The 27,887-nt window shown below is 41.9% G+C and overlaps 1 protein-coding gene across 1 annotated transcript; it reads left to right on the forward strand.

The window, feature by feature from the left end:
* Positions 1-1,932: 1,932 nt before the first annotated feature.
* Positions 1,933-27,850, forward strand: PSMD14 (proteasome 26S subunit, non-ATPase 14). The gene is made up of 11 exons (XM_061555083.1): positions 1,933-2,092; positions 4,242-4,296; positions 7,875-7,946; positions 11,604-11,723; positions 13,748-13,818; positions 15,028-15,178; positions 22,796-22,903; positions 23,080-23,154; positions 24,557-24,682; positions 25,449-25,511; positions 26,644-27,850. The coding sequence occupies exons 2-11, from the start codon at positions 4,246-4,248 to the stop codon at positions 26,740-26,742; spliced, it is 936 nt and encodes a 311-aa protein (XP_061411067.1). The 5' UTR covers positions 1,933-2,092; positions 4,242-4,245; the 3' UTR covers positions 26,743-27,850.
* The last annotated feature ends 37 nt before the right edge of the window (positions 27,851-27,887 follow it).

Genomic DNA, 27,887 nt, shown 5'->3' on the forward strand with positions numbered 1-27,887 from the left:
ATAAACAAGTAGATTTCCAAAATGTTTAATGACGAACTCATATTTGTTCCGTGGTCCAAAGTGGCTCCTCTATCTGGTCTGTCGGTGTATTCCCAGCATGCATCAATGCCATCAACCATGAATTTCGGCATTTGCATTGTATTTGTCTGTGTCCGTGTTTCTAATCTATTGTCACAATCAAGAGTCACGATTTAATAAAACAAACAATTGATTCTCTTATCGTTTAAACCATCTCGTTTGTATGGTTAATTACTGTAGACTATTTCGTACACGGTTCGATACGTGTATTGGTAGTGGATAGAAAAAAGCATTTATTTGAATCGTGGGTTAGAGTGAATATGGTTATAAATGTACATAATCATCGTCCCCTGCTAGCAGACGAATACCCGTTTGCTGGTGCACGTACAGTCAGTCACCTCTGTGACCACAGGGGCAGCTGCCACTGGGGGTGCCCTTTCGATCTGCAGAGATGACTGTCAAGTTACCCTGACGTGGTCGTAATAATCGATTTTAATCGATTTGTGGATACTATTATGCTTGTTTGCCTTAATATTTTTCACAAATTGTTTGGTGATACTGCCGTTCGCAGTGTGCCCAACCACAAATAGCAAAAAAAAAACCACCCTGCGATCAAGGGCCATTTCTAGTTTCCTTTCAAGGCAACAGTTATTGAGGAACGTGCAAGAAGTTATTTTTAAGGTATAGTTTGAAAATATTATAACGTATTGTAAATACAGCACAGTAATCGATTTTCACACGCAATGATTCGAGAAGCGTGTGGTGAGTGGCAACATGTAGAGTACTGGGAATCGATTAATCGGTGCACGTATATACGGCTAATAGTGGCTACGCATGGTAAATCATCGACACATTCTACGTATAGTGAGAGTTACGATGAATTCATATCTGTGTATAAGCCTAATCAATCGCGTCCTGTATTTCAAATAACACATATATAACATTCCCACACCAACTGGTCTATAACACCTATCGTAATCCGGTCAATTGCATACTTGTCAAACCCTTATCAGCGCCTTCTTATTACAGACCAATTCAGACCTTATCGGTCACCCCTTGGCCTTATAAATCTCAACGTTCATCCTACAAAGTCCCATCACAAGGGAAAAACACAAACAAAGAAAAAAATAAGAATAGATTTTCCCCTTTTTTTCTGGCAACAAAACATGTGTTAAGTTTTTAAAACACCAAACTGAAACATTTTTATGAGGAATCGTGTCTGCATGAACCACAATACTTGTGGTCAGAATGCAAGCAAAAAGCGTCTGTACGCCGTTTGGACCTGGAAACTCAATTTCCCTGTACATGAATATGGGTAAACCGTATGGGTTGACAGGTATGTAATATTTCGATTTAAAGCTTTCGTGACTGCAGGGATTCATATTCTTAGTTCTTTCGGTAAAATCATATAGAAGGGAAATAATAAAATAATACAAATATAAAACAATACAAATTCTCACGACGTGACTTTACCGAAAGAACCGAAAATGCAAAAACTATTTTTTTATTTAAAGCTTTCGTGACTGCAGGGATTCTTATTCTTAGTTCTTTCGGTAAAGTCACGTAGAAGGGAAATAATAAAATAATATAACATATATTTACTTGTATATATATTTATATATATTAATATTTTATAGTATTTTATATTATTATATTATTATTTATTATCTTGGTTCTTTCGGTAAAGTCACGTAGAAGGGAAATAATAAAATAATATATTTATATTTTATATTATTTTAAAGTCACGTAGATATATCTATATTATTTTATTATTTCCCTTCTACGTGACTTTACCGAAAGAACCAAGAATACTAAAACTATTGTTATAAATAAAACAAAGGCTATTGTTGTTGGTGTTGTCAATAAAGTTTCGAGGTTTCAAAACTCCCCCCTCCCTCCCTCCCCCCTGTTCCCGTCATGCCCCTCGCGCCTCCGTTTACGTTTTAATTTTTCTGCTCGTCATTCACTGACGCCGCGTCGCGTCGCGAAAAAAGAACGGAAAACTCCTGCGTCTTTTTGTTTAAAGTCCGCCTTCACTTCTGGGTTGTCGCTCGCGCGCAAAAAAAAACCGATCGTAAGTCTCGCAATTTAGTGTCGTTGCGTGCGCTCGCGTTTTGTGTGGTTGTCTTAAGACGCGGGTGAGAGGCGCGCGCGTGCCAAGGCCGCGCGCGAGCCTCGGTCTTGTCTGGTCGCGCTGCCGGGTTGAGGTGAGCCCTGACCCCGCGAAGCCCCTTTTTCGCCGACTTACCCCAAGCAAACGCGCCTAGCCCCCGAGCTCGTGTGTCACACTATCATCGGGATACACTATCTCTGGTCCACCTATCCCCAATCTCGCTATTCCTGATCCCGTTTTCTTAAAACAATCCCCGTATGCACAGTCACACTAACTCACATCCACCCTTTGCGCGATCTTAGCCCTGGCCTCCCCAGCCCCGGTCGGCCTGACTTAAAATTCCACTTATCATAGTCCACATACTGGCGGGCTACATTTAGAAAGTTCTCCTATGTCCGGCCCTTCTAGCCCAATCCCTCCAAGTCATCGTCTCCGTAACGACAGCTTGCTGATCCTTGTTTTCCCAAACTCCGAAATCCCATTTCCCCAGTTCCCCTATACAGTACTCGATCCCCTTATTCCGGTTCCCTTAACCAACGACCCACCTAACTCGTATTACCCTTTATCCCCACTCACTGTACCCATTCTAAATTAAGATTCTGAGTCGCTCCAATGTCTAGTCTCCCTTATCACGTTCCCCCTATCGGCCCTCATGTTGATCACTAATTCCATCCCCAATTTTTTTTGCACCCATTTTCATTCCCGTCCTATTAACAATGCTCTTTCTGCCCCAATTCTCTGTTTCTTGACTCCCGTAACCTCGTGACCAGTTCCCCTCGAGTGCCATCCAATTTCTCCCCCGCTATCATGTCCTGTTTATTTTCAATGTTACATCCCTTTTCCAGATCCTCTTGTCGGACAATTTCCCTTGTCATGGGGCCTTTATGCCCAGTCTCCCTGTCCCCCTGTCCCAAGTCCTCTTCTTTTTGATCTCCTTAACTCCGCCCAATCCTGCCTTAAGTACAGATTATGAAGTTAACAAAATCGTACTTGATTATTTAAACAACATCCCATGTAGTACATCTCGAGGTGCCATAAAGGAGTATTTAAGATAATAACATGAGAATCACTCATGATGGAACTGATAAACGTGACTCAGCCTGAAGCAGAAATGTCTGACGTAATGACTCGACAATACATTCCATAGTTTACAGTAAAATCATTCAATAAGTGAGGTTAAATGTATTGGTCCACTGTAGAAAAAATTGCAATGTAAGATTTGTAGCCTTTCATATACTGTATATAACCTCACACCACCCATAAACTAAACCTACACCTGTCTGTGCCCCTATTTTCATGTAACATCTCGAAATTCAGTCACATTTGAATGCATTAAATTCTAATACTATTGCCAACTAAATTTACCCCTGCCCCATGTGAACTTAAATTAACTAAAGTTATTCCTCAACCCAGCTAAGCTTATTATTAGATTCCAATACATGCTCAGCCTGTTTTGTCAATTCACTACTGGATGAGGGCTTCACTGCGTTTGGGCCATGAAGGGTATTTTCCCATATTTTCCATGCTGAATGGTGTTGGTTGGTGAAGATGGGGGACATACAGAATGGTTAATTTCACGGCAATGGCCTCTACTGCCCAATACGTCTACTACACCTGTGGTATGCAAGGTATTCACGCATTAATGCGCAATGCAGGCTAAATCATGTTTAAATTGAGGTTTGACGGGATTGAGTTCATTTCCTGCCGCTTTGGTCACAGACCCATACCTGACACTACCCCTAATAATACAGTATTTACAACTCTTAACACAATCCCAAAACCACAACACTAACTGAAATCCTGTTAAATTACAAACATTTAGTTCAAATTAAGTCACTGACACTCAAACGCGGGTATAATAAAAAAAATGTTCGTCCATTGGTCATTTTTATTCAGCAGCATAATTTTTAGTTTGACTTCAATTTACCTTATCTCGGCACTAATATGACTGGATCACATCCAGGCTTAACCCTGCTTTACTTCCAAGGTGTGACAATTGGGTGCACTCAGTGTGATTTTGAAGGTTCCGACTGCTGTGGTTTAATTACACTTTTAATTTTTGAACGCAGAGTGTGGTACATAAGTAATTATTCATCCTTCTGTTCTGCAGAGCCATGGACCGGCTGTTGAGACTAGGCGCTGGTGGGATGTCGGGGCTGGGCCAGGTACTGTTTTGATTCAACTCTCAGCAACAGCCGTTTCATATTTGCACTTGTTTTTGTGTAAATGTTCCTGGTAGTCCACGATACTATTACCCCTTCAACCATTATTTATATTGCCTTGTAAGTGCAAATTGACATTTACACCTTTAAGGGAAACTCATTCAAAGAAGTTACTGGTGTTTATTGTATTTTTACATCTAAATGTTGGTTTAATCACCAGTGTGTGTGCTGCTCTTATTTGGTGTCCATATTAAAGTGACATTCTGCATTTGTGAAGTTCATATTTTTTGTGTAAGTGGATCGTATGAAAGACCAAGGAGCTTGTAAGCAATGAACTATTAAACACAATGTTGCAGCTCAATCCTATCATCACAATAATTTTAAAAAAATTTCTGGGTCTATATGTAAAAATACCACAAATCAGATTGCCGTGTATGGCATTTGTATTGGTTGTATGTTTATGGTATACATTTGTGCCTGTCAGTGAGTGTAAATGCATTATATACCATATATATTTCACTTTTATTATTTTATTTCGAAGATATTTGTTTCAACTCTTTCAAAGTTCTGTCACTAGTTATGCACGACGGTATTACTGTGTACTGCACATAGTTCACAATTTCAGACCTATATCTCAAACTGCAGGGTACAATAATTAATTTTAGCACATTTAGTAAGATGATTTTTTGTCTATTAAATTAATTTGGCCTTCCTTTTGGCTTACTTAAATAGAACAGCGGGGGGCTGCCATGCCCCACTATTTAAAGCAGGCACTGTTATTAATGCTTTGGCTTTGAATTTGTGTTGGATTCTTTTTCTAATTAAAATTCTTTGTATTTAATGTAATAAAATGTCATTTGAAAGTTAAATTATTTCCCCCCTATGTTGATATTACTGTTAGTATACAATGCAATGATTAAACTTCCCTCCCGCCCTCCCCTGTGTGGAATCGAAGAGCTCATTTGTGGGGTGTGATATTGAAGCAGCGGGCGGTCCCAGGCAGGAAGCACCAGGCCTCGTTAGCTAGCCGCGCCTGCTAATCCGCTGGCGACATGCCGCATGCTCTAATCACTGTGTGGGGGCTAACATCTGCTCCCCAGGGCTGAGCGCTGGTCTGCCTTGCACGTTGAGGCTTTCTCTGTTGCTTAGAGCGTCACGTCCTAAAGTCTTCATCCTAACGCGCAGCGCCGAGACAGGGTCTGATAGGTTTTAATTGTGGTCAGCTTTTTCATTAGCAGGATATGTCTGAAATGCTTTGTTGATATAAACGTGGCACTTTGTGTTTCGTTTATTGAGATGACTGCAACCACGATCTAGCATGTACAAAACTAAACTTGTGCATTAATGACTTTGAGTATGGCACTCAATTCACGAAATGAAGCAGTTATGACAAACGCAGTCTTTTTTAAAAATGTAAACGCCAGTTTCAAAAGCAATTCTATAAAGCAATTACCAAGATATGTTGTTCCATATTACTTTAGAAACATAACTGAGCATTGCATACATGGTCTTTCTTAGCCATTTAAAGTAATGATTGTTGCTTTTTTAAATCAATGCTATTTAGCCGTTAATTTTAAAATAGTTATAATTCACACTAAACTGTGGCCATATTGTTCTTAAAAATATATTAAAACACATTCTTCCGCAATGTTTTGTTGAGTGAAGGCGACTGCAAAGTTGATCATAGGCAGCAGCTTCTTATGGCTGCATAATATAGGAGTGTAAACAACATGCCATCTGTAACGTGCTGCCAAGCAGCCGTCCGGAAGTGCAGAGCCGATAATTGGCTACTCGGGAGCTAATTTGAAATGAGTCGCTGGCGCAGCAGGGATTCTGGATAACTGGGGGCTGCCATCGATTTTTTTTGGAAGCAGAATTTGTTTTTCACCGCTGTTCTTATTAATCTCAACTTCTCAAAGCTGTTTGAGTTAAAAAAAAAAGTTGTGCTGTAAAGGTCTTGGCATTGGTGAGGTTCAGACAAAACTGTGAAATTTGATTCCTAAAAATGGACAGCAATTAAGAAACTTAGGCAGCTTATGAAGTTGGTGTTGGACCTTGATTTAACTAATGATTTCTGAATAACTTGTATACTGAAATCTAATTCCTTAACTTTTTTAATTATTTTACTTGGTTTTTTTTCTCCAGATAGACATACGTGTGCATAGCTTAATATAATATTTTACAGTTGTATTTATGAATTGCGATTACGATATTATTTTAACCGCAATCATTAAAATCCATAATGTAATCCTTTGTTTTGCAGCCCACACCCCCAATTGTTAAACAAGTGATTATGTATTACCTTTTGGCTTGGCACACACTCCATTTGGCCTATGATGCATCAGGACCTGTAGCAAGACCAATCGATAAACACTCTCATCTTGGTAGCAGACATTCTGCAAATAATTGACTGGTGATGGCAGGTAGGTGACCGTGAGATATCAGACCGGGTACCATACTTTACACTTTTGTATTGAACATGCTACTGCATGCTTTGCCACAACATATTCTTTTCGCCTTAGAATCTGAAAGAAGTGGTTTCCTGATAGCGTGTACTTTTGGATAACAAAATAATTTGAACATCATTCAACCAGTCTAGAGCACTACGACGTGCAGACTTTCATCTGCTGGTAATCCTACCAACCTGTCTGGTTCGCCCCAGTGGCACAGGGTTTGTCATTTTAGGGGCTATCCATTTAGTACGTACGCATGGAAGGGGGAGGGGGGGTTAACCCAAATGCGTACGTATGCTTGCGTATGGGGAGTCTACTGGCAATGTATGTACGCATGGGGGGGAGGGGGGTGAAGCCTCGATAATTTGTCTACATTGGCCTTCAAATGAGTTAGATAGTCCGGCGGTGGACTATCTGTTTGCTTAAACGCATTAATATTATTAATCCTTGATCGTTTCTGCGTGGATTAAATATCGGCCGTTCTATAGGATTTGGGGTGGGGGCGTGCGTTAAGCGTACGTACGCAGGAGTGGGGGTGGGGTGTAAAAAGTCTGCGTGCGAACAGGGAGATGGGGAGGGATCAAGCTTTGACAGATTTTTGCGTATGTATTAAATGGATGGCCCCTTACTTGAACATTATGGAACCATCTGCCATTATGACTGCAGTTATGCCCTTTTTAAAATCAAGTTTTTAATTATGCCTCAATACGTTTCCTTCTTGTAGGGCATTTTAAGATTAAGCATGGCTCATGAGAAAGATGTGGTGTGTGCTGTGGTTGAAGGCTGTACGATATTCACTGTCGAATGCGGTGTGAGGAATCCAGAATAGCAATATTGAAACGAGCCTTGGCCGCAAAGTTCAAGTTTGATTATTAAAATTATAATTATGGTATTGTTTGATCATGGTTAATGCAAGTGTTCTTTCACAGCTTTCAAAACAATAATCTAAAATACTGTATATGGTAATGTAAACTTAATTTTGTAATACACAGGCTATATTTCATCAATGAGAAGTTATCCTTCACTCTTATGTCAGGCAGGTGTGGTTGTAAGTTATTCATATTACATGGCGTTTATCAGCAGTTGCCTCATTTCATATTCTCCGAAATTGTTTCTGTTCTCTTCTAGGGCCCTCCGAGTGATGCCCCAGCTGTGGACACAGCTGAGCAGGTGTACATCTCTTCTCTGGCCTTGCTCAAGGTTTGTTATTGTTCACACACCTTGTGATTTTTGTCGCTGCAGTAGAATTACTCAAGGGGCGTACTCGCATTGAAGCACACAGTGCAGTTTGGTTTCTCTGGTGGAAAAATAGCAGACATAGGTAGGTGGTTGTTACATCGGAGGATTGTGGGAGATGGTAACAGCTTGGGGGGAGGTCTTCATCCAGCAGAGGATTGATCATGGCTGATTGTGATGAAGGTGAACTCGGTGTAAATAAGTGCCATTATAAATCACACATAAGCCAAACCTACTTTGGTTTGAAATGGACTATATTGACTACCCTGAGGTCTTCTGTACATAACCTTCACGGCTATGATCATTCACTCTCATTTATTATTCATAAAATGTAATAGCTTGTTGACTATTTCCAGTTTGGTCTACAGGTTTATGCTGGTGAAACACCACATTGTCTTATGGCAACACCCGTGCTGTGTTCCCCACCAGTTATGTTATTTAATACAGGACAAAACACACGTCACGCTGCTTCCCAACCAGGACAGCTTATTCCAAGATGAAATAAGCAATGCACTCCATATGTGTGAAGTTTTGAAATGCGGTAGCAGAGGTCGCAAACGGGTTTTTATTCCTTACCCGTACCCATACCCGGCCGCACCAGGGTCGCAAACGAGTACCCGTACCCTACCCGATACCCGACCGGGTACGGGTAGCCGGGTATCGGGTAGGGTACGGGTATCGGGTACCCGATTGCGACCTCTGTGCAGTAGCATTTAGATGCAGTATACATCTCCAGTAAATTGTCGCATTGAAGGTCTTGTTGGCCAATATATTTATTGCCGGATGAAATAACACGGCATGTTAGGCTTATATATTTTTTTCAAATATTGAACAGCATTCTTAAAAATAACATTTTGATAAAAAAATTATTGCATGCAGACCTCAAGTTGCGTCATCGGCATCACAGTTTGACTGAACTGCATAAATCGGTCATGGCAAAACGTGTTCATATTTGTTTTAAGATCATTGTTTTCGAAATCGATTTAACTATTACAAAAATCATGGAATCAATAATCAAATCCAATTCGATTCCAGTAGTGATTGAATTGATTGGCACGTGCAAAGTTCAAACCGAACGGCGCATTTGAATGTGATTTGTCAGCAGCAGCAGGCATTTGCAGCCAGCAGCCGGGCTCATCAGTCACAGTCTGGTACATTCAGCATCACAATGAAAAGCAACATACCAGTGTATCTGAAGAGGAAAGTTTTTAATTTCGTGAGCATTACCTGCTATAACTTATGGATCCGAAAGGTGGACACTCGTGAAGAGGATGGAACATACGCTCAAAAGAGCACAAAGATACATGGAGAGATGCATGCTGGGGCGTTTTTCCACTTTTTTTTATGCAAAATTAACGTTTGCTCTCTGAAAATATTAAACATCACAGCCAGGCTCTTGCACAGAAGAAAGCTTCTTTTCCAGTTCCAGGGGTTTAGCAACGCAACAGCCATGACGTCACCAGCTCGTCATCATGCATCGCCTCATTTTTCCTAGAGTGGAGTGGCACACAAATAAGCCAAATGTTTTCCTACTTTTGTTCTCACACTGTACTAATTTTCCAGGGCTCGTTGTGGCTTATGCAAGTGTAATATTGCAATTGTGGCTGCAATTGTACATGCTGCATGCATTGATTTTTCAGTAATGTGGTGTTTGATGTGTAAAGTTGTTAAGCTGTATAATGTGTTATAATTTTCCAGGATTAAATTATCGTTAACTTTTTTATTTCCTGTGCTGTAATATTATGTAATGGAACACCATGTAATTTTACGTAATGTATGATGGTCATTATCACCCATGATCTGTCTACTGCTGGATAATGCTTCCCCTAAGCTATAACTGTCTCTTACAATACTAAAATTCAATAATCTACCCCACCTAACACATGCATGTGAGCCTACTTATTTGCTCCATCTCTTGGATGGATGTCTTTGGCAGCCAAAGAAGTGTTCCTTTCTTTGGCTGCTGCCCTTCCAGCTCTTCTTGGCATCAATTGCAGCGCTACTAGTGCTGCGCCTGCCTTTCCAGTCGCTCATGCATATGCATCAGCGATGCATCCAGCAAATAACACCACCTCCTCCAGGCGGTGTATTTTGTGCTGCTAATGTCGCCGTTAACATATTTCCGGTTCACCTGGCTCGAATATGTTCCTGATGCGCAAGTTTGTACGGCGTTAAAGGTGAACTGGAAAGTATCGTACTGAGAGGCAGAAAGAGCAACACGTGGATTCGAGAACCTATGCAGGTTAAATGCATAATTTTTACTGTTAATAAAGTACGTGTGCTTAGATAGGACACGTAGCAAGATGAGATTATGGCCAGTTGATAAGAATAACTACTTGGTGTCAGCCAAAAATTGTGAAAGCACCCAAAAGGAAGTCCATTCCTGAGATGGAGTGATGAGATTCCAACATATGCAGGTATTGGCTGGATCGTTGGACCAAGAAGCATGCCGACAGCTTGGGGAGGCTTGAATCTAGCGTTGGATTGTTCATGTTTGATGAGGATGAACAACCCCAGTTTCAAGTTTAATAATGCCTGGGTCACCAAATAACAAAGGCAAAACAATCAAGTACAGGAATTAAGGAAATATAAATCAAAACAAAAACACTGCATCCCATGAGGAATCCAATATATTTCAAAGATAAACCAATGTTAATACAAAGACAAAGTTTAATATTAAATTCCCTTAAATGTAAATCTGCTTGGGCAAACTAATTTCAGACTGATCACACCGCAAATTACAAAACTAAGCTACCGAAGCATTTGAACAGATGTAGGTGTACTGTCGTAGTAACATGTAAGCAAACAAAATACATGTCACATCATTGCAAGTGAAGTTATCATAAAGAATCAACAGTTTAGCATCTCGTGGTGGTGCAGGTCGTGCAAGGTGTACACTGGGCCCTACTGTCTGCTGGGTTGGGTGTGGCGGAGTGCCCCCCCCCCCCCCCCCCGCTGCAGGGGGATGGAGTGTTCACACGTTGGATATGAGTATCGATCGGCCTGGCCTGCCGGAGATTGGAAGGGACAGGATCGCAAGGGATCACGAGCTGTTGACAGTTTTTTGTCGTTTCTTTTCTCACTGTTGATTATTGAGCCCGTGCAAGGCAGAGTTCAGAGCAGCAAAACAAATTCCTTAAACAATAAAAAATGCCAAAATCTGTTGCCTTCTAGCCAATAGTCAAAGTATATCCGATCGAGGGTAATTCATGACAAATTTAGAAGGCGTATCACTTGTACACACATGGATCGGAAAAGCATGGCGGATACAGGTCTACACTTTTTAAGCATTTTTTGGAATGGTGTACCTCTCGAATTAGTTCCATGTTTATTATAAACACACCTATACAAACGACGTGTTTTCTCTTTGTTCCACATCTGAGTGTGTAACTTCTAACCAATCCCATCTGTTGTGCCCGATTAATGTTCCTCACACTGTTGGTCAGATTTGTTTTGATCTACAATTGTGACTGCTAAGGACGTTAACTCACTGGGAAACAATTATTTCTCATGCTGCGATTATGAGTGCACGAAGATGTAAAGTGAAAGCGGTATAGTTTTTGCTTCACTTGTGAGTAAAGTGGTTTAGTGTTGACCAACGAACCTTTATCCAACTCACAGATGCTGAAGCATGGGCGAGCAGGTGTGCCGATGGAGGTGATGGGCCTGATGCTGGGAGAGTTTGTGGACGACTATACAGTCCGCGTCATTGACGTTTTCGCCATGCCGCAGTCCGGCACGGTATGCGTTTACACCAACATGTGCACACACACACACAAATGACATGCTCTGATATGTGCGTAGAACACAGGCGTGGTTAAAGTACTTAATAAACAATGTTGCCAATTTCATTGTTTTTCATTCTGCATTGTGCAGTGAAAATGGTTAAACAATTAATGTGAATCTTTACACATAGTCAAAATCCTGTGTCAGGCTATCTTGGGTTTGTGGTTGCAAGAGGTGAGAAAAGCATTTTCCAATTGTTTCTTCGTTTATCTTGGCACTTAATAAACACCTAATGTAAGTGTGGAGTATTTAAAACAGCAGTGAAGTGTTGTGTTGATGGCATAACATAAATGTGTAATGTTATGGGTGTAAATGCCCATGTCTGTTGTGGGTTTGGGTATTAATTGTCTTGACCATTGCACACAGGATGATTTAAGACTCTTCTACAAATGTTACATTTGGCTTAAAGTAGGAAATTAGTTTATTTAATATCAAAGTGAAAACTGGTGCATGTTTGTATATATATATATTGCACACCACTTATTTATTTCCTGCTTATATGAACACAATTTAGGTTGTGGCTAAAAGTCTGAGTGTTAATTTAACTCATCCTATCACTGGCCATTACTCCACCTTACTTGCTAAGAGCAAACGCATGAAGATGTCTTGTTTCCAATTATTTTAAACCTTGAGAAATGGCCAAATACAAGCTGAGTAAAGCGGAATTTAAACACGTGTCTCGACAATCCCTGCAGAAAGTACCGTACCCGTGAGTCGTGGTTTCCTTATTTCTTGGCTATGATCATGTGTATTATTTGTGATGGGGTAAGTTTACCCACCGGTATATAAAATTGCACCTGGCATGGGTGAGAAGTGCAGCTCAGCATAAGCTGTGAAAACCAATTGTAGTCCTACCTTTGGTCATACAGCAGTTGTCAAGGTGAGCAACAAGCCGCCTTAAAATTGACCGTGTCTTGAGTACAACGGGGCGACAAGTGCCACGCATCTGATCTCGAGCGGGCGCCTGTAGGAGACGCTGGCGCCCGGTCACACCCGTCGGTTCGTGGCCCGGTCACCCCCTGCTGCGGCCCGCCTGCAAAGGTCGCGTTAGCGAGCCGTGACTGAACATGAACCCGCCCTGTTGCCTGTCTCTCCCTCTTACGTTCACCATGACCACGGCCAATGATTTTCTTTCTCAGTGACAGGTCACATCCATGGCAGAAAATGTCACTTTTATTTGTTTACATTTTTAATCAATGTTTATGAGCGTGTATGTGGTAGTGTTGTTGTCGTTATCACCAATACTTGGTGCGGTAAATGAAATTTGCCCCGGAATGTTTTACACGTTTATTTTAACATAGTCACATTTTTGGCAAAGTGCAGCATGTAGAGAATGTGTTTGCTATGTGAAATACACCACACGTACTCTTTTGTTGGTGAAGCATCTGACTTCATAACAAGATACTATTATATTTATGTTTATCTGATATTTTTACACAATTATACTTGTGTTCAAACAATACTAATCTTTTTTTATACCACTGTCCACATTGTGACAGGTATCTAAATATTTATTTCAAAAGCAATTGCAATTTTAAACCATTTTTGGTCCTTATACATTTTAGCAAACAAAGATTTGGGCAGATATGACAAGAAACATTTTCACACAGACAGCTTTTAAATCCTATTGCATTTAGTTGTCTAAATTAGATTTTACGTAAAAGAATGCACTTTGTTTTTTGTTGAGGATTTTCATTTCCATGTGAGTTGTCAATTAGTTTGGTCTTGAATTGACTACGATGATTTGACTTCCCTCATTGTGTTCTCTTTGAACACTTAATAAAGACTGTTTAAACGGTAGAACCAGTTTTGGTGCGCGTGCATCACATGATGCTGAGTAGGTACTGCTGTAACCATGAGTGGATTTCAATCGTTCTGCACATTAATAGTTTTCATTGAGTTGGTTTGTGGATTTCCCCCCCCCCCTCCTCTAACGAATGTGCTCAGTGATAGAGTGTGGATTTTGTCTTATCGCGCAGGGTGTGAGCGTCGAAGCCGTGGATCCCGTCTTTCAGGCCAAGATGTTGGATATGCTCAAGCAAACCGGCAGGTGAGCTTCTGGCTTTGCAACCACCATCGCCAAAGCATTTTTTTTAATGGAAGCAACTCGCATAGCATTGGCTACCTTAGAAATAATGTATTTACTTTGTGCAATGCATGCATTTAAGAAGCAACCCGTTGAAGAAGACAAAACGGATATTTAAAACAAATGTTCGCTTGACATTGTCCTCGCTTATCTACGGCTGAGCATGCTTCATATAGTGTGAGCATCTCTGGCCAGACCCCGGCAGCCCCCGTAGCTCTCGGCACTCACACCCAGCCATTCTCGCTCCGTCATCGGTTTGTCGGACACCCAGAGCCCTGTCTGTGCTTGCCGACCCCCTGGCTGCCAGGCTTTCCCCCCCCCACCCTGCCCCTTTGCTCGGGGAAATTACAATCAGTAACGAGAGGCTATCTGCATAAGCTGTGAAGATTCAGTCCCTCCCCTGCTAAACACTACCACTGCCACTGCTGCTGTGCAGATAATTGAACTCTTAAATGGTCTGTGCCGTTCGTTGCGGGTGAGGCCAAGGTGCTAAAACATGGGATTCACGGACTAAGCTCTCTGCTGGTTGGGAGCACTCGAACACTGCTGACTTTTCGCCTGCCATTGACTTGCCTAAGGCTGTAAAGAGTGCAATATCTCATTGTTTAGAGCATGGTAGCATACAGTGATTATTTATTTAATCTACTTCTAATTTTGTGACTGCGCTATATATTGATTGCTCGTGACTACCATTTAATATTGTCGTCATTAACATATGTGCAATCGTTCATGTGTTCTGTTTTTAACGATTTCTAACAAAGTTTGGATGTATTTATTATTTAATTATGTCCATAATGGGGGGGGGGCATTACATCTCTCGCAAAGATGATCGAATATGAACGAACCTATCATTTAAAGTTGTGTTGCATTTATGGGCTTACCCAATGGAAAATCGGTCGCATCAATCAAAAGTTCCCCAAAACCTGGAGACAAACCAAAGGGAAAAGGACTTTGCAAATATGTGAGTCCCTTTTGACCTCGCAGGTACCCGTCGGCTTCCATACTGAGAAATAAATACATCTGAAGACAGGTTTTTTGGGAAAAGTTACACATACCATGTGTTTGCATGATATTTTCAGAACTTGTTTACAAAATCTTGTACTACACCGCGCATTATTGTCAGGTACACTCAGACGAAGAGGGAGCCAAGACATTGTGTTTCTCTACCACTAGGCCTGAGATGGTGGTCGGGTGGTACCACAGCCACCCGGGGTTCGGCTGCTGGCTCTCAGGTGTCGACATCAACACACAGCAGAGCTTTGAGGCGCTGTCGGAGCGAGCTGTCGCCGTGGTGGTTGATCCCATCCAGAGCGTCAAGGGCAAGGTATCGCTTTGAGTTTACTCGGCCTGACCCTTTTGTGTTGTCTGTTTTTCTGAACACGCGAGAGAGTTTTCATCCTGCCTTGAACCCTGGCAAGCCCAGAACTTGAGTGATTTTTTTTTCTAGAGAGCAATTGACTTAATTCCAATTCCATCCAGGGCTGAGATTTTGGAAAATACCCCCCCCCCCCCCCATTCCTGGTTGGGCTTTATTAGGTCTGGAAAATATTCCATGAGAAATTAATATCCAATGAATGAACTTCACTTCATCTCAAAGCATAAGACCTAGGATTCTCATACATGCCAATGTGTTGTACGCTTCAATAATATTATATTTTGTGCACACTTTAGTCAGTATCTAAACAGCAAGGAATAGAGACCATATCATTATCCTAGCCATACCCGTCAGCATGGTGAACAATTAATTCATAGGAAGTGCTTTGTGATTATGGCACAGACACTTCAGCCAATGCCTGGATGTGCGCTCGGCAAACTGTGCAGGCATACACTGCTTCCAGCCCCCAAGCAGATCCACAGCCTCCCTGTCTGCAGCACCATATAGTGTCTTCAGGTGGTGCATCAGATGTGAGCCACAGCGGCCTGGGTATTGATCATGTAATCAGCTAGGTGGAAGAATGTCTATCTGGTAACCAGGAGGGTTTAGGTTCTATTCCTGGAGCGGGCAGTGAAAATGAAGACGCCTCTTCGGGTTGTGTGGTTATATAGGTGGTGTATTTGTGTATTTCCTTAGCTTGGTAATATTAACGAGATATAAGATATCATCTGAGCTTCGGTTTTGGTCATAGTTTGTGGTGACATTTTATTTTAATGTTGGACAAATGTTTCTCTCAGGATGTATAAATCCCAAAAGTAAATTTCCTTTGTTCTCAATGGATTTTAGTTGCCTGAAAGCTGCACAATGTGGCAACAACTTATAATTTGGAATATGGAGAAATGTGTTGAGGAAATGCAATTTTGTTTTTACCTTGTGAAGTGCGATACATTAATGGGTCCCCTTTTCACACCTTGTTATTTGTTTTTTTTCTTTCAAATAACACACGTATAAACGTAATCCTTTTTGGTGTCATCTCATTTAAACAAAGTGCCGATTTTGAGTGTTTTCAATGGTCATTAACAACAAGGCTTAATAGCAAAACAGAAGCTTCGAGAACAAATAAATCACCAGAAAATACACATTGCACACACGTAGGTAGTAGATACATGGATACAGTGTATACGGACGTATATAAAATCATAATGTCGGATTGAGAGCTGCGACAGCTCTCTGTAACGCACAGTAGCAGGCCTGGCCACTGCTCACCACGAAGCTTTAATTTGTGAGGTGTGAACGCCTGTAGGTTCTATTCTCACCTCTCACCGGGCATGTGGAGAGGGCTGCTGCCGAGATTGCAGGTGAATGTCCATCATCTAAGTCGGAGTAATACATAAGAGACCCTATCTTCTCCTCTCGTTTGCCAAAGTGGCATAGCTCATCTGCCAGCCGTCGTGAAAACGACTATAGTTATTTTTAATGTCAGCTGTACATTCTGGGCGGCGGGATGATTTGAAGCCTTCAAAGTCTTTTATCACAAAGGTTCATTAAGCCCTTAATGTGCTAACCATGAAAATATCTATTTTGGATCTGACCCATTTAATGGCATGGTTGAAATGGTTTAAAATGTTGCATGTGAAGTGTGGCATTTGCATTGTATAATTCTCTCGCAGTTTTGCATACACAAACTGAGCCGCTCTCTCTCTCTCATGCCTCAGTAATTTACAATGTCTTAGCTGCTCTAGGATGCACACGTCTGCTGGTATCCCTGCAGGGATGGCTGTCGCATCACATCCCTCCCATCCTCCTGATGTCTAACAAGTTTTTGAAACATTCTATATGTTAAAACAAAGTGTGGTTTGCGGAGGATTTAACCAATTGCCTCTGGCTGCACTGCGTAACGGCTGTGTTGCTGGAAGATCATTTTTTTTGTGCTTAACGTGGGATTAGCGAGATTGAATTTTAATACGGATTTTTTTTTTCCTACTTGCATCAAAGTCAGTTTTGAGTATTTTTTTTCCCTTTGTTATATGTCGGCTTGCAACTTGCCGCAATCTATCCAAAGTTTTCACATGTTCCTTAATGCATATTTTACATTAGACGGTACGTAGGGTGCACTATTACGAGGATACACATTTCCTGCAGACAGAATTTCAGCATGGTATAACTCGACTACATAAAGTGCAAGTTGAGTTGTATGCGGTAATTACACGCATTTCAGTGTCTCCTCCAGTGAAATGTTTTTTTACTTTTGAAAAGTGCATCAAGTGAAAGCATTTGTTTGACGATAGTGCAGATTATGGGACTTTTAAACATTATACTGGACGTATTGAGGTTTTTGTCGTGAAGGTTTGCAGTGTGCGCAAGCCAGAATCACCCCTTGCTGTCAAGGCAGGTCTGGGAAGTCCATCGTGCTGCTCCCTCTGATGATCTCTCTTCTGACATAATGCAGCTAATCAGCCCGTGGACGTCAAGAGTGCTGTCCACACCACCGCCTGTTAGCGTGCTCCTCAGCAGCATCTGGTGACATTAGTTTATAATGAGCCATGTATCTGAACCGTGACCATACGAGACCTCAAAAGAATATGTAGTTATTGCATAACAGTTAACGTGCCTCTCGGTAACCTTGCTAAAGTAGGTGCATAATGAATACTTTGTTGAATACGAGCAATAGATGATAATGTACATATGTGAACCGAGGAAAACTATTAGTAAGAAAAAAAAGATGCTTTATTTCATACTCCACAAGGCGCAAATCACTTTGGGTTCTGACTCACGATCCTTACATGTTGAGTGTATAACGTCAACATTTATATAAAGTTCATGTTAGAATAAAAAAAAAGTTTTCAGGCATTTAATTGCAGACAAAAACATTGCCATACTTAATCTTTACACAGTTGACTGATCCAGCTCAGCAGAATGTTAAACCTCGCAAGGTGTCACGAATGCCAATTGGTTGTCGTCGGTCATCTCAACTTTTAATATTTTAATCGTGAAGCTGACTCGATCGTTACACTCCCATTGGAGATACTGCTCAACCGCTCGCACGGTGCCTCGTCTCCTCTGCCCTCTCCAGCCTGGCAGAACCCGCCCGGTTAGTCGCTACCCCTGCCCATGACCTGCCACTCACCCCGTCCCCGGGTTTGGCGCAGGTCAGCGGTGGGCCTCCGGGAGCCGTGACGTCCCGCCATGTCGATGCCGGCGACGCGCGTAAAAATCGGCCACTTTAAGTGCTAAATGTCAGCACTCAGCCGTGCAGCCTCTCTGCGCTGCTGCCGCTCAGTTTGGCGCGAAAGGTGCTCTGGGATGGTGCCGAGTCCCTACCCTTTTTATTTATGGATTCTTTCTGGTTGGGACTTGAGAGTCGGGGTGGTTGGGGTAAGATAAGAGCATTGTTTGTGGGAAGGGAATTGATTTTTGTCGTATTTTTTTAAGTATTGAACATTTTTTTTATATATATACAAAGAACCGTCATGCATGTGCAAATGCAACTTGCTAAATTGTATGTGCCGAAACTAAAGTCGCAGTGAATGTACCTTGACTGAAGCTTTATTAACTTGCATGTTTTGTTGGATTAGACGTGCTGACCATATGCACTGGCTGTTCAGTCTTGCAAGAGCGATTGTTTACACCGATATTCTCAAATGTATAGATGCTAACCACTTGGATTAGAAGAGTGCTTCAAGAATGCTTGACCATGCTGCAGTGAATCACTTTGCGAGTTGAAACTGGACTTGATTGAAGGTTGCGAACGTGGCTATTTTTGACATGCAAATTAATTTTTCATGTTGAATTACGTTTTTTTTTTTTCCGTAGATCTTTACAATGGAAGGCGATGATTCGCCGCGGGTTTATAATAGAGCGCTGGGTTTATGTGCCGGTAGTGTGTTCACAGCTTGTAGCGTAATGGATACGCGATACACACAGAGCGGAGTGTGATTGTGAACTGCCTGAGGCCACAGTGCCACGGTGAGCCCCGGACCAGCTGCCACCCGCTGCTCCCCCCTCCTCCATGCAACCACCCAGCGCTGCCGCCGCTAAAAACTGGGCCCCAGCGGCCCCAATGCGCAATCTCTCAGCCATGCTTGAGCCTTCGGGCGGCAGCAATCGTTCAATCCCTTACAGGCCAGCGACCTTTAACCAAACCACCGTTAATAATAGCACCGAAGCGCCAAAAATGGTACACAAACGTGCAGATGACACCTTTTTATATGTATAGTGTACAGTACGTGTACATTCGTGCTGTGTGTCATTTTTATTTTCATATGGTCCTAATTTTACAATGTATCTGATAAAGATGGCTCAAGTTGGTTTGACACCAAACTTCAGTCATCTATCGGAGATGAAATGTTTATTGTATTCATGAAATAACAATAAATAATTGTTATTTTGAAAAGATTACTTAGGTTGGCATGTGACACAAAAAACAAGGTGTTAAACTGCACATTGTTCACAGTTTTGTTGAAAGTATATCTTTTTTAATATTGATGATTTATTTTCATATTTAAATACCATGTTTTAACCTCCTTGCTGTGTATTTTATAGTAAAAATGTGTCACTGGTGTTTGTTGACCTGTAAAGGGTTAAAATAAGCTATTCGGACAGGGCCAGGTTAGATTACATCCCTGGAAGCAAAGGCAATGCGTTGCAGCAGCAGCGGCGGCAGTGGTGGTGGTTTTATAATCTGCACGAGCATTGCCCGGGCAGTGTCACTGCGCTTCCCGCCGCCTCCTGTCATTTCATACAGCAGGCGGAGGGTGTAAGAGAAAACTGGCTTGTTCATTTCCGCCATAGGTTCAGAGAGTGTGCGTGTTACACTGCAGTTATTGGCATCTGTGATGATATCGGATTGATCACGGAGACCTTGATACCGCCCATCAGATTGCGCCTGACAGGAACACAGCAGTATTAGATTTCACCTGATCGAGTGTGGAACGTTTACTAATTATCCGTCAGCAAAACAAAATATATTTTGAAAAAATATTAATTTCTCTGGCAATACGTTTTGGTTTTATCGAACAATAGGTTTACTTTTTAGTGGCTTTAATTATTGCGTGGAATTCACATTTAAATATGATATACTTCCGTTTTTTTATTGACGTGTATATATTTTAGGAGGCCATTTGGCGAATATTTGCATTTATATGAAAAAAATGGATATCTGTACGCTGTTACATTTCGTAGAAATGTTTCAAATTGCGGCTCAGTGTTTTAGTATTTCACCATAAAATTCCTGCACAAATGGGTAAAATATCCATATGGCTAAATTTTATCCATTACGATCTGGCGTGCTTTGCAGCTGCTTTAACGTTAATTAACAACAAATACAGGGGGAGCCCTCGACTCTTAGCTCAGCGGTGTCGCGCGGCTGGAGGTTTGAGATGCGCAAGCAGGCTAGGAGCTCGCGTTCCCCGCGGGCACAGTTCACCCGTGCGTGTTCCACGCCGTGAACGGAGAGGGAGGAGATTTGTGTGTGAGGGAGAGCGTGTGTGGAGGGCTGGCATGCCTCTGGATAAAACGACATCGTCGGCGGTTAGATACTTAAAATGTGAAGTGCAGAGCAGCCGTGCACGATGCAACTTGTTAAACAAAAAGCGATATTGTGGACCTCGCATTCACACGATCACCAGTTTTAATTAGAACCTATTCCTGAAAATATGCCAGATGCAGTAAGGGTACATTAACATGGAGCCAGTTTTTGTCATGAAGAATTTTAAGTAAAACTCTTGATAAAAAAAAAAATGACTTTAGAGGAAATTATGCTGTCAAATGTTAGCTACAATAAGCAAGACCGCCGCATTGAACATTTGCGCAAGTTGTAAAACTTTAGGTATATATATTTTACCTCTTTGCTATGTCACATCGATTGTAACAAAGTTAATTTCAGAGTTTTTTTCCAAAGTGTTATACTGCGGCAATCTTGGTCGATCAGTGTAACCCCACGCAACACTCACGTTTGAGTCCAAAAACGCGCGCGCCTGTTTGCATGCTCGCCTGCCCGCACACGCACCTACTCCAGTTCAAAGTCCTCAAAAAATTCAGTGCCTGGGCGCAGTTGCTGGCAGGCTTTACCGTAATGGGTTCTCGAGTCAGGCGTGAAGCGGTTCACGTGTGAATGTAACCGTTACGAGAACGGCACCCAGCGCAAAAATTGCCCCAGAACTCACGCCCGAGGTGGATGACACTGGGAGAACAGCCCCTGCCTCTCCCCCCCCCACCCCCTACCCTCTCTGGCCTTGGCCTCGGCCTCAGGTGGGAGGTAAGGGTGGAGGGGGGGGTGGCTGTGGCGTGAGGGTACGGGTAGTCGCCCTGAGGGGGTGGTTGGAGAGTCGCCTGCCATTCAAGGCAGCAGGGCCGGTCTCTCAGCCACACGGCATGTGCGATAATGACGGTTTAATTAACACCTCAGCTTTCCTTCCCCCTTCGTCTGAGCTCATTAGTGCACTGGAAAAAAAATCCCTCCCTCCTCCTAGAATATGGTACTCGCAGGCTGTCTGAGGTTAATGAATAGCCAAACTGCCTGATTTCTATTATTTCTTTCAGAAATGGTAATTTTTACAACACCAAAAATCTCATTTGTTGTCCTTTTACAATAAAAACAAGGGTGTGTTAGTAATTCCAAAAGACATTTTTTTTTTTAGTAAAACAAACTTGCAAAATATCTGTCATTTTGAAGTTTTGTAAACTTAATATATCTGCTGAACATTTCAAGTCCTACCCGGACATGAAATGCTGTGATAGATGTTACAATGCCTTGTGAAAAGAGCTCGATGCGTATAAGCAAAATTACATTAAACTCCTGCTGAGATGAAGATTGACTGTTAATTTTAATGTCATTCATTTTCCTGTGTTGATTCCCAAAATACCCAGTTTTTACTCTCAGGGTTTCAATGTGATGGAAGTTAAAATTATTAGTTTGGAACAATTACATTTCAGTCGTGATATATCCATGTGGGGGGCTGTACATACACTGATGCATTTAGTGAAATGTACATATATTTTACTTAGAAAATGTACCGTGCAAAAATCTAGTTTGGAGTTAGTGAGTAGTGGATTGGAAGTAGATATAGCGGAGGGAGGTTTTTTTTTAGGGATTGGCACGTTGAGACTCGTACCCGAGTCATTTTCTCATTCTTGTCTGGGCATGCCAACGAAGAGTAACAAAACATATGCTATTGGAGATGGAGCATCAGCAGGTGTCCTTTTTTGGTATCTGGCAAATAGCATTGGGTATAACTTTATTTTCGAATGTATCGAATAAAAGTGGAGATGGTTGAAAAAGAAATATGGTATTTAATTTTATAATTCTTTGTTTATAACCAGGTTTCTGAGGGTAGCAGTTTCATTAATATCATTTTTTATTTCTGCATACTTTGTGCAAGGTGTTACGAAAGTCGTGTTCTTTTGCAGCACTGTTGCATCTTGGCAGCATTGTCCTTTGGTGTAATTTCGAACGTCTTCCACGTGCGTGGAGTCTCAATGCAGTCCTTGGGCTGGTGCACCACTGAAACGGCAGGCTGAACAGGAATGCAGTGTCGCGAGGCTGTAGCTTGCGTGTCTTCACTGCAGGTTGTCATCGATGCCTTCCGACTGATAAATCCCAACATGATGGTGCTCGGACATGAACCACGCCAGACCACTTCCAACCTCGGCCACCTCAACAAGCCCTCGATCCAGGTACATCGACAAGCCCCCTCTCCCTGACACGCGTCTTTTTGAACCCCATTTGAATCACTTTCGTCGGATGCCATGACGCGGCGCTGATTGCTTCATTTGTATTTTTCCATCATAAGTTACGTTGTTTTACGCACGTTGATTTCACTTATGGTCTAAAGTATTTTATTTCTTTGCAGGCATTGATTCATGGGCTCAACCGGCACTACTACTCAATATCCATCAACTACAGGAAAAACGAGCTGGAGCAGAAGGTGAGAGCGTATTAATACGTCGGAAGATGGTGGTGTGCAGTGTCTTAATCGTAACCAGACGCCTCCCGTAATCGGCACCTTTGAGGAAGTTTAAGCCACCCCCTCTGGCAACCATGAGTGGCTAAAGAGATTGAGATTTAGTGGAGCTCAAATGAACACACATCTGTTATCACTTTTTTTTTATTTAAAAGTTAAATAAATATACAATCGATCCATCATTTCATATACATTTGAAAGGGTTACTACAATTTTATTGTAAATATATGTGAAGGAAATGTTAATAGTTTGCAATAATTTAGGGAATAAAAGTAAAAAAAATGACCAAAGAGAATTATTATTTATTTTCATAGTTAAATTTTCATGATTTGCTTTTATTCCTAAACTTATTGCACTATTAATAAATGCTAAGCTAATTGATTTTAAGTATCAATACCATCATCAGTTATTGCGACTCTTGATGAATTGCAATATAAATTGAGAATACACACATTTGGGCCCTGCGCTTCTCATTTACTCAATTATTCACTTTCTAGCCAGTGCTCCCTTACATAAGTGCTTGACTGACAGAACCTTTTAAAAAAATGCCTAAATACTGTAATTAATAAGCTCTCACCAGCTTCCCATTATTAAGCAAAGCATCAAAGCACTGTATCAATATTATGTTTTTTTCCACTACCAAAAGTGTTGATTGCTTCAGTATTGAGCGACACACCCGACAATAATGCAGGAACTAAATATTCTCACGAACATGTTTTTTTTTTACGCTAGTACATACCGTGGATGTATGCATGTCTACGCGTTTGCCTTATCTGCCTGCACGTGCGTGTGTCTTCGTGCGAGACGTCGTGATGTTAGCACACTGCGGCGGGTTGATTCCTAGCTACCTAGGTTCCCTTGCAGAGCGTCTAGACCACGAGTGGGTAATCCGTAACTGAACCAGGCCCAATCCTCCCTGAGGTCAACAGAAGCCAAAGTAATTACTGTACCTAGTGTGGTGGCGTTAGCAACAGCCCTGGGGAGGCTCGGGCAGCTGAGTGTGGGGCTGGCAATGCTATCCCATTGTCCTCGGCAGGTGCTCTTCAACAAGAGCAAAATGGGAAGCGCTTTAGGTGCGTACGTGGCGTCGGCGGTTCGCGCGCTGCATTATGAACCCTGGTGACTTGAGTTAAATTCCCAGCCCCAGATAAAATCTGTGGCAAGTGGTTCTTGAACTTGATCAGGGCTTCCCCGCGGTTAAGTCAGCCTTAAAAATTACTAGCTGGCGCATTCTATGATTATCACTACGAGCTAAACAAAGGTGTCCAGGCGCAGCGTTGATCACACCTCTCAGTAGGTGCTCACCAACAGCGCTTGCGTCAATAGTCTAGACGAGACTGTGACTGATCTTTGCCTTTGCGTGCAGATGCTGCTCAACCTACATAAGAAGAGCTGGATGGATGGCCTTTCCCTGCACGAGTACAACGAGCACTGCAAGCTCAACGAGAACACCGTCAAAGAGATGTTGGATCTGGCCAAGTGCTACAATAAGGTGGTGGCCGGGTTGCTCACGCAGAAATCCTCGAAGTGGCTCATAGCGATTGCAACTTTTTCATTTTGTATATAACTTTACTTTTTATACAAATGGACAAGGTGGTGGCTCAGCAGTTGAGTGAGCAGGTTGCAAGTTCAAATTCTCTCCAGCGTCAATGAAATGAGTAACACGTTGTGGAGAAGTCAACGGTGGTTGCCCTATTGGTAGACTCTCACCCCTGCCATAGGAATGTGGAATTTCCACCACTAGCTTCAGTGCTGTAAACATGACATGACTACCGCTTCAATGGTCATTTGAGCAACAAGTCACTTTGCTTTTTATATATATTAGTTGACCTGTACATTTTTGTTTACTTTTAAAGGGTTTGACTGGTGCTAAATGTATACTAATGGCTAACGTTTCATATGACCTTTAGACTCTTCATCTATAAACATTATTATTGTATATATATTTCAGTGAAGGCCTCATGGCGTATCGTGCATTATATAACTGTTGTTCACTCAATCTTTTTGGTCACTATACCTCTCTGCTATGAAGAAGGCCTATTGCTCTAAATGTCAATTGTGTGTGTGTATATGTATGTATATACTCCCTCTTTGGCAGCAGTGCTGTTGACGCATTTATTGAGTTTTCTTTGGTTATTTGTGCTCGCGCGCCATTGCCAACGCCAACGCAGCACCGCTATATTCTGTTTTAGCAGGAAGGTGATTTGGCTGATATGAAACCTCGTACTCATCACAATTGTTGCCTTGGTCTTTTCTAGGCTGTTGAAGAGGAAGACAAAATGACTCCAGAACAGCTGGCTATAAAGAATGTTGGCAAACAGGTAATTTACGTGCATTGTGGGTGCACACACTTGTTTGGGCAAACGGTGTTTTGTCTTAATGTGGTGTAATTGTGCCTGGTTTCTTTTACCTACGATACATTTTGATACACATACGCGGACAGAAGATTATTATAAATTATATTTCTCCTTTGGACTCCAACTGCAACTCTCGCATGCCACACGAAAAAAAAGATATGATCCGAAAACCTCATTGTTATGCTTTTTAAAGCACAAAGCAGTGTTGCCACAAAAGTGTCAGCATTTGATTTGAGATTGCATTCCTATTGATTTGAATGGGTACGCATTTGCTCAAATGCATCCCATTGGACTGGTTATTATTTACGATAGGCTTTTAAGGAAAATCCAGAGATCGTATCGTAACACCTGTTGTCTGTGTACGCCCACAAGAAGCGAATTGGCTCTTAATTAAATATGTCGTTGCAATTGTGAAATTCGTCGACGGCTGCAGACAAGCGTTTGGGCGCTTAGGCATTTGCTGTACCAACGTTTGCAGTCCACCCCTCGATGGGAAGACAGGCAAAGTGATGATTTATCCCAAAGTAACCAACGTCGTCTTTAAATGTTGTGCAGCAGAACTCTCGATATGTGCGAAGAAGCCAATTTTGGATAGTTGACATTTTATGTGTGCAAACTGATTTCGCGTACGGTAGTTGTGCATGTCAATTTCTCTGGCACCGCCACTTGGAGAGAGTGGCTTTCATTTTACAGATTAATAAAGTTAAACGTGCTCGGAGTTTTGTTAGTGTCTGCCTCCATTGTCCATGATGCAATTGTGTGTGCACGCAAGTGCAGGGTAGGGGGGGCGGTGTATAAAAGCATCATTTTCTTTAATCCAAGTTCTATATATGAATGAAGGAGTGACACTAATTAATCTGTGCTTTACTTAAACGTCCCTCGTAACACATGTGGACAGCACATAATGGACACCTTGTATTTTTTCACTCCTAATGCATTTTAACTTTTCCTGCGGGGCTTGTCATGTATTAATAAATCCGCTCATTGCTTTGCACTCTGAACGAATTGTGATAACTACGAGTGCAGTTAATTTCTTGTTTTAATTGGCATGCTTTCTAACGAAGTGAGTAAAATGTGCTTCTGTTGCCTCTCGCAGGACCCCAAGCGACACCTGGAAGAGCACGTGGACGTGCTGATGTCCTCCAACATCGTGCAGTGCCTTGGGGCCATGCTGGACACTGTTGTCTTCAAGTGACGAGGCCTCATGCTCTTCGAGACGACAATTATTAATTAAATGCCACTTTGATTAGGAAAAATTAGCCAACCTAGGGTTTCCAGAGAGCACACATCATCACATTGTGGCCAAACACACTTAACGGACAGAAAGACAAGCTCGAGTTTCCCAAACCGCGTTTGTTGTGCCCCCCCCCCTCCCCGCCGCAAATGGGGCTTCCTTAGCATGTTTTTTGCCATTGTTTTCTATTCAGATGCAAATTAATGTTGTTAAAGCATCACGTGTAATCTGATTGGAAAAGACATGTAAACCTTATCATCATTGTGGAGTGTTGGGGGTGTGGGGGGGATTGACTTTTTGGAGAACATGTGACTCGAGTGCTTTTGCCTGTCGGTTCTGTCCTCGTATTTAAATGCACCTGGGTCACTTCTCAACACGGTGGCAGCGTGTAAAACTAGGGAGGCTCGATGTGCTTGTCAAAGTGGACTGGTGTTTGTATCTCTTACTGCTATGTACGATGGCTAAAGTCACGCGGCAAGGGCATGACGATCCATATGTATAATAAAATAACGGTCACGTTCCTGAAAAATACAAAAATATAAGCTTGCCTTTCAAAGACGTTCAGTTTTTGCCACCAAATTAGAATTTTATTTCCCCTACGCCCCCCCCCCCCCCCCATCTTTCTGGCTGTGGGTTTTATGCAGCATACATACGGCTCGTAGTGAGTTGCGAGGACATGTTTGATTAAGGTGTGACGGAGCAACAGAAAGGTTGAGACGTCCTGTCTCTGCGGCGTCGGGGGGGTCCCCTTGTGTCTCAACTTATGTAAAGGTGAATGCTGTTTTGATACGTTGAAAATCTTTTTTTTATTTGAAGGTTATTAAAGTATCTGTAGACTGTAATACCCACGACGTATATTTACACAAAAATAAGCAACAAGCCTTATAGTTTACACTCAAAACAATTTTCTCGTTCCATCGACGAGTCTCTGTCGCTTCATTTCTTTTGTGGCCGTTTTACTTTTGATCGTTTTAACATCTCGACGTTTTTACGCAGTTTGTGTACACGCTGCGAGAAAGGTGGCGTCCCATATAAAAAAATAAAAACAAAAGCAAGACAAAAGAAACAATCTCATCAAAGTTTGCGCATCTCCCATGGCTTCCCCC

Source organism: Lethenteron reissneri, chromosome 20, assembly GCF_015708825.2.
Source record: "Lethenteron reissneri isolate LAM-NWPU_2019-01 chromosome 20, ASM1570882v1, whole genome shotgun sequence".
Taxonomy (NCBI): domain Eukaryota; kingdom Metazoa; phylum Chordata; class Hyperoartia; order Petromyzontiformes; family Petromyzontidae; genus Lethenteron; species Lethenteron reissneri.

What these genes read in the sequence shown, in the direction of transcription:
- PSMD14 (XM_061555083.1), top strand. Translation starts at nt 4,246, where the DNA reads ATGGACCGGCTGTTGAGACTAGGCGCTGGTGGGATGTCGGGGCTGGGC. An exon ending in GGATGTCGGGGCTGGGCCAG is followed by an intron (nt 4,297 to 7,874) that starts GTACTGTTTTGA and finishes GTTCTCTTCTAG; the next exon opens with GGCCCTCCGAGTGATGCCCC. An exon ending in ATGCTCAAGCAAACCGGCAG is followed by an intron (nt 13,819 to 15,027) that starts GTGAGCTTCTGG and finishes CTCTACCACTAG; the next exon opens with GCCTGAGATGGTGGTCGGGT.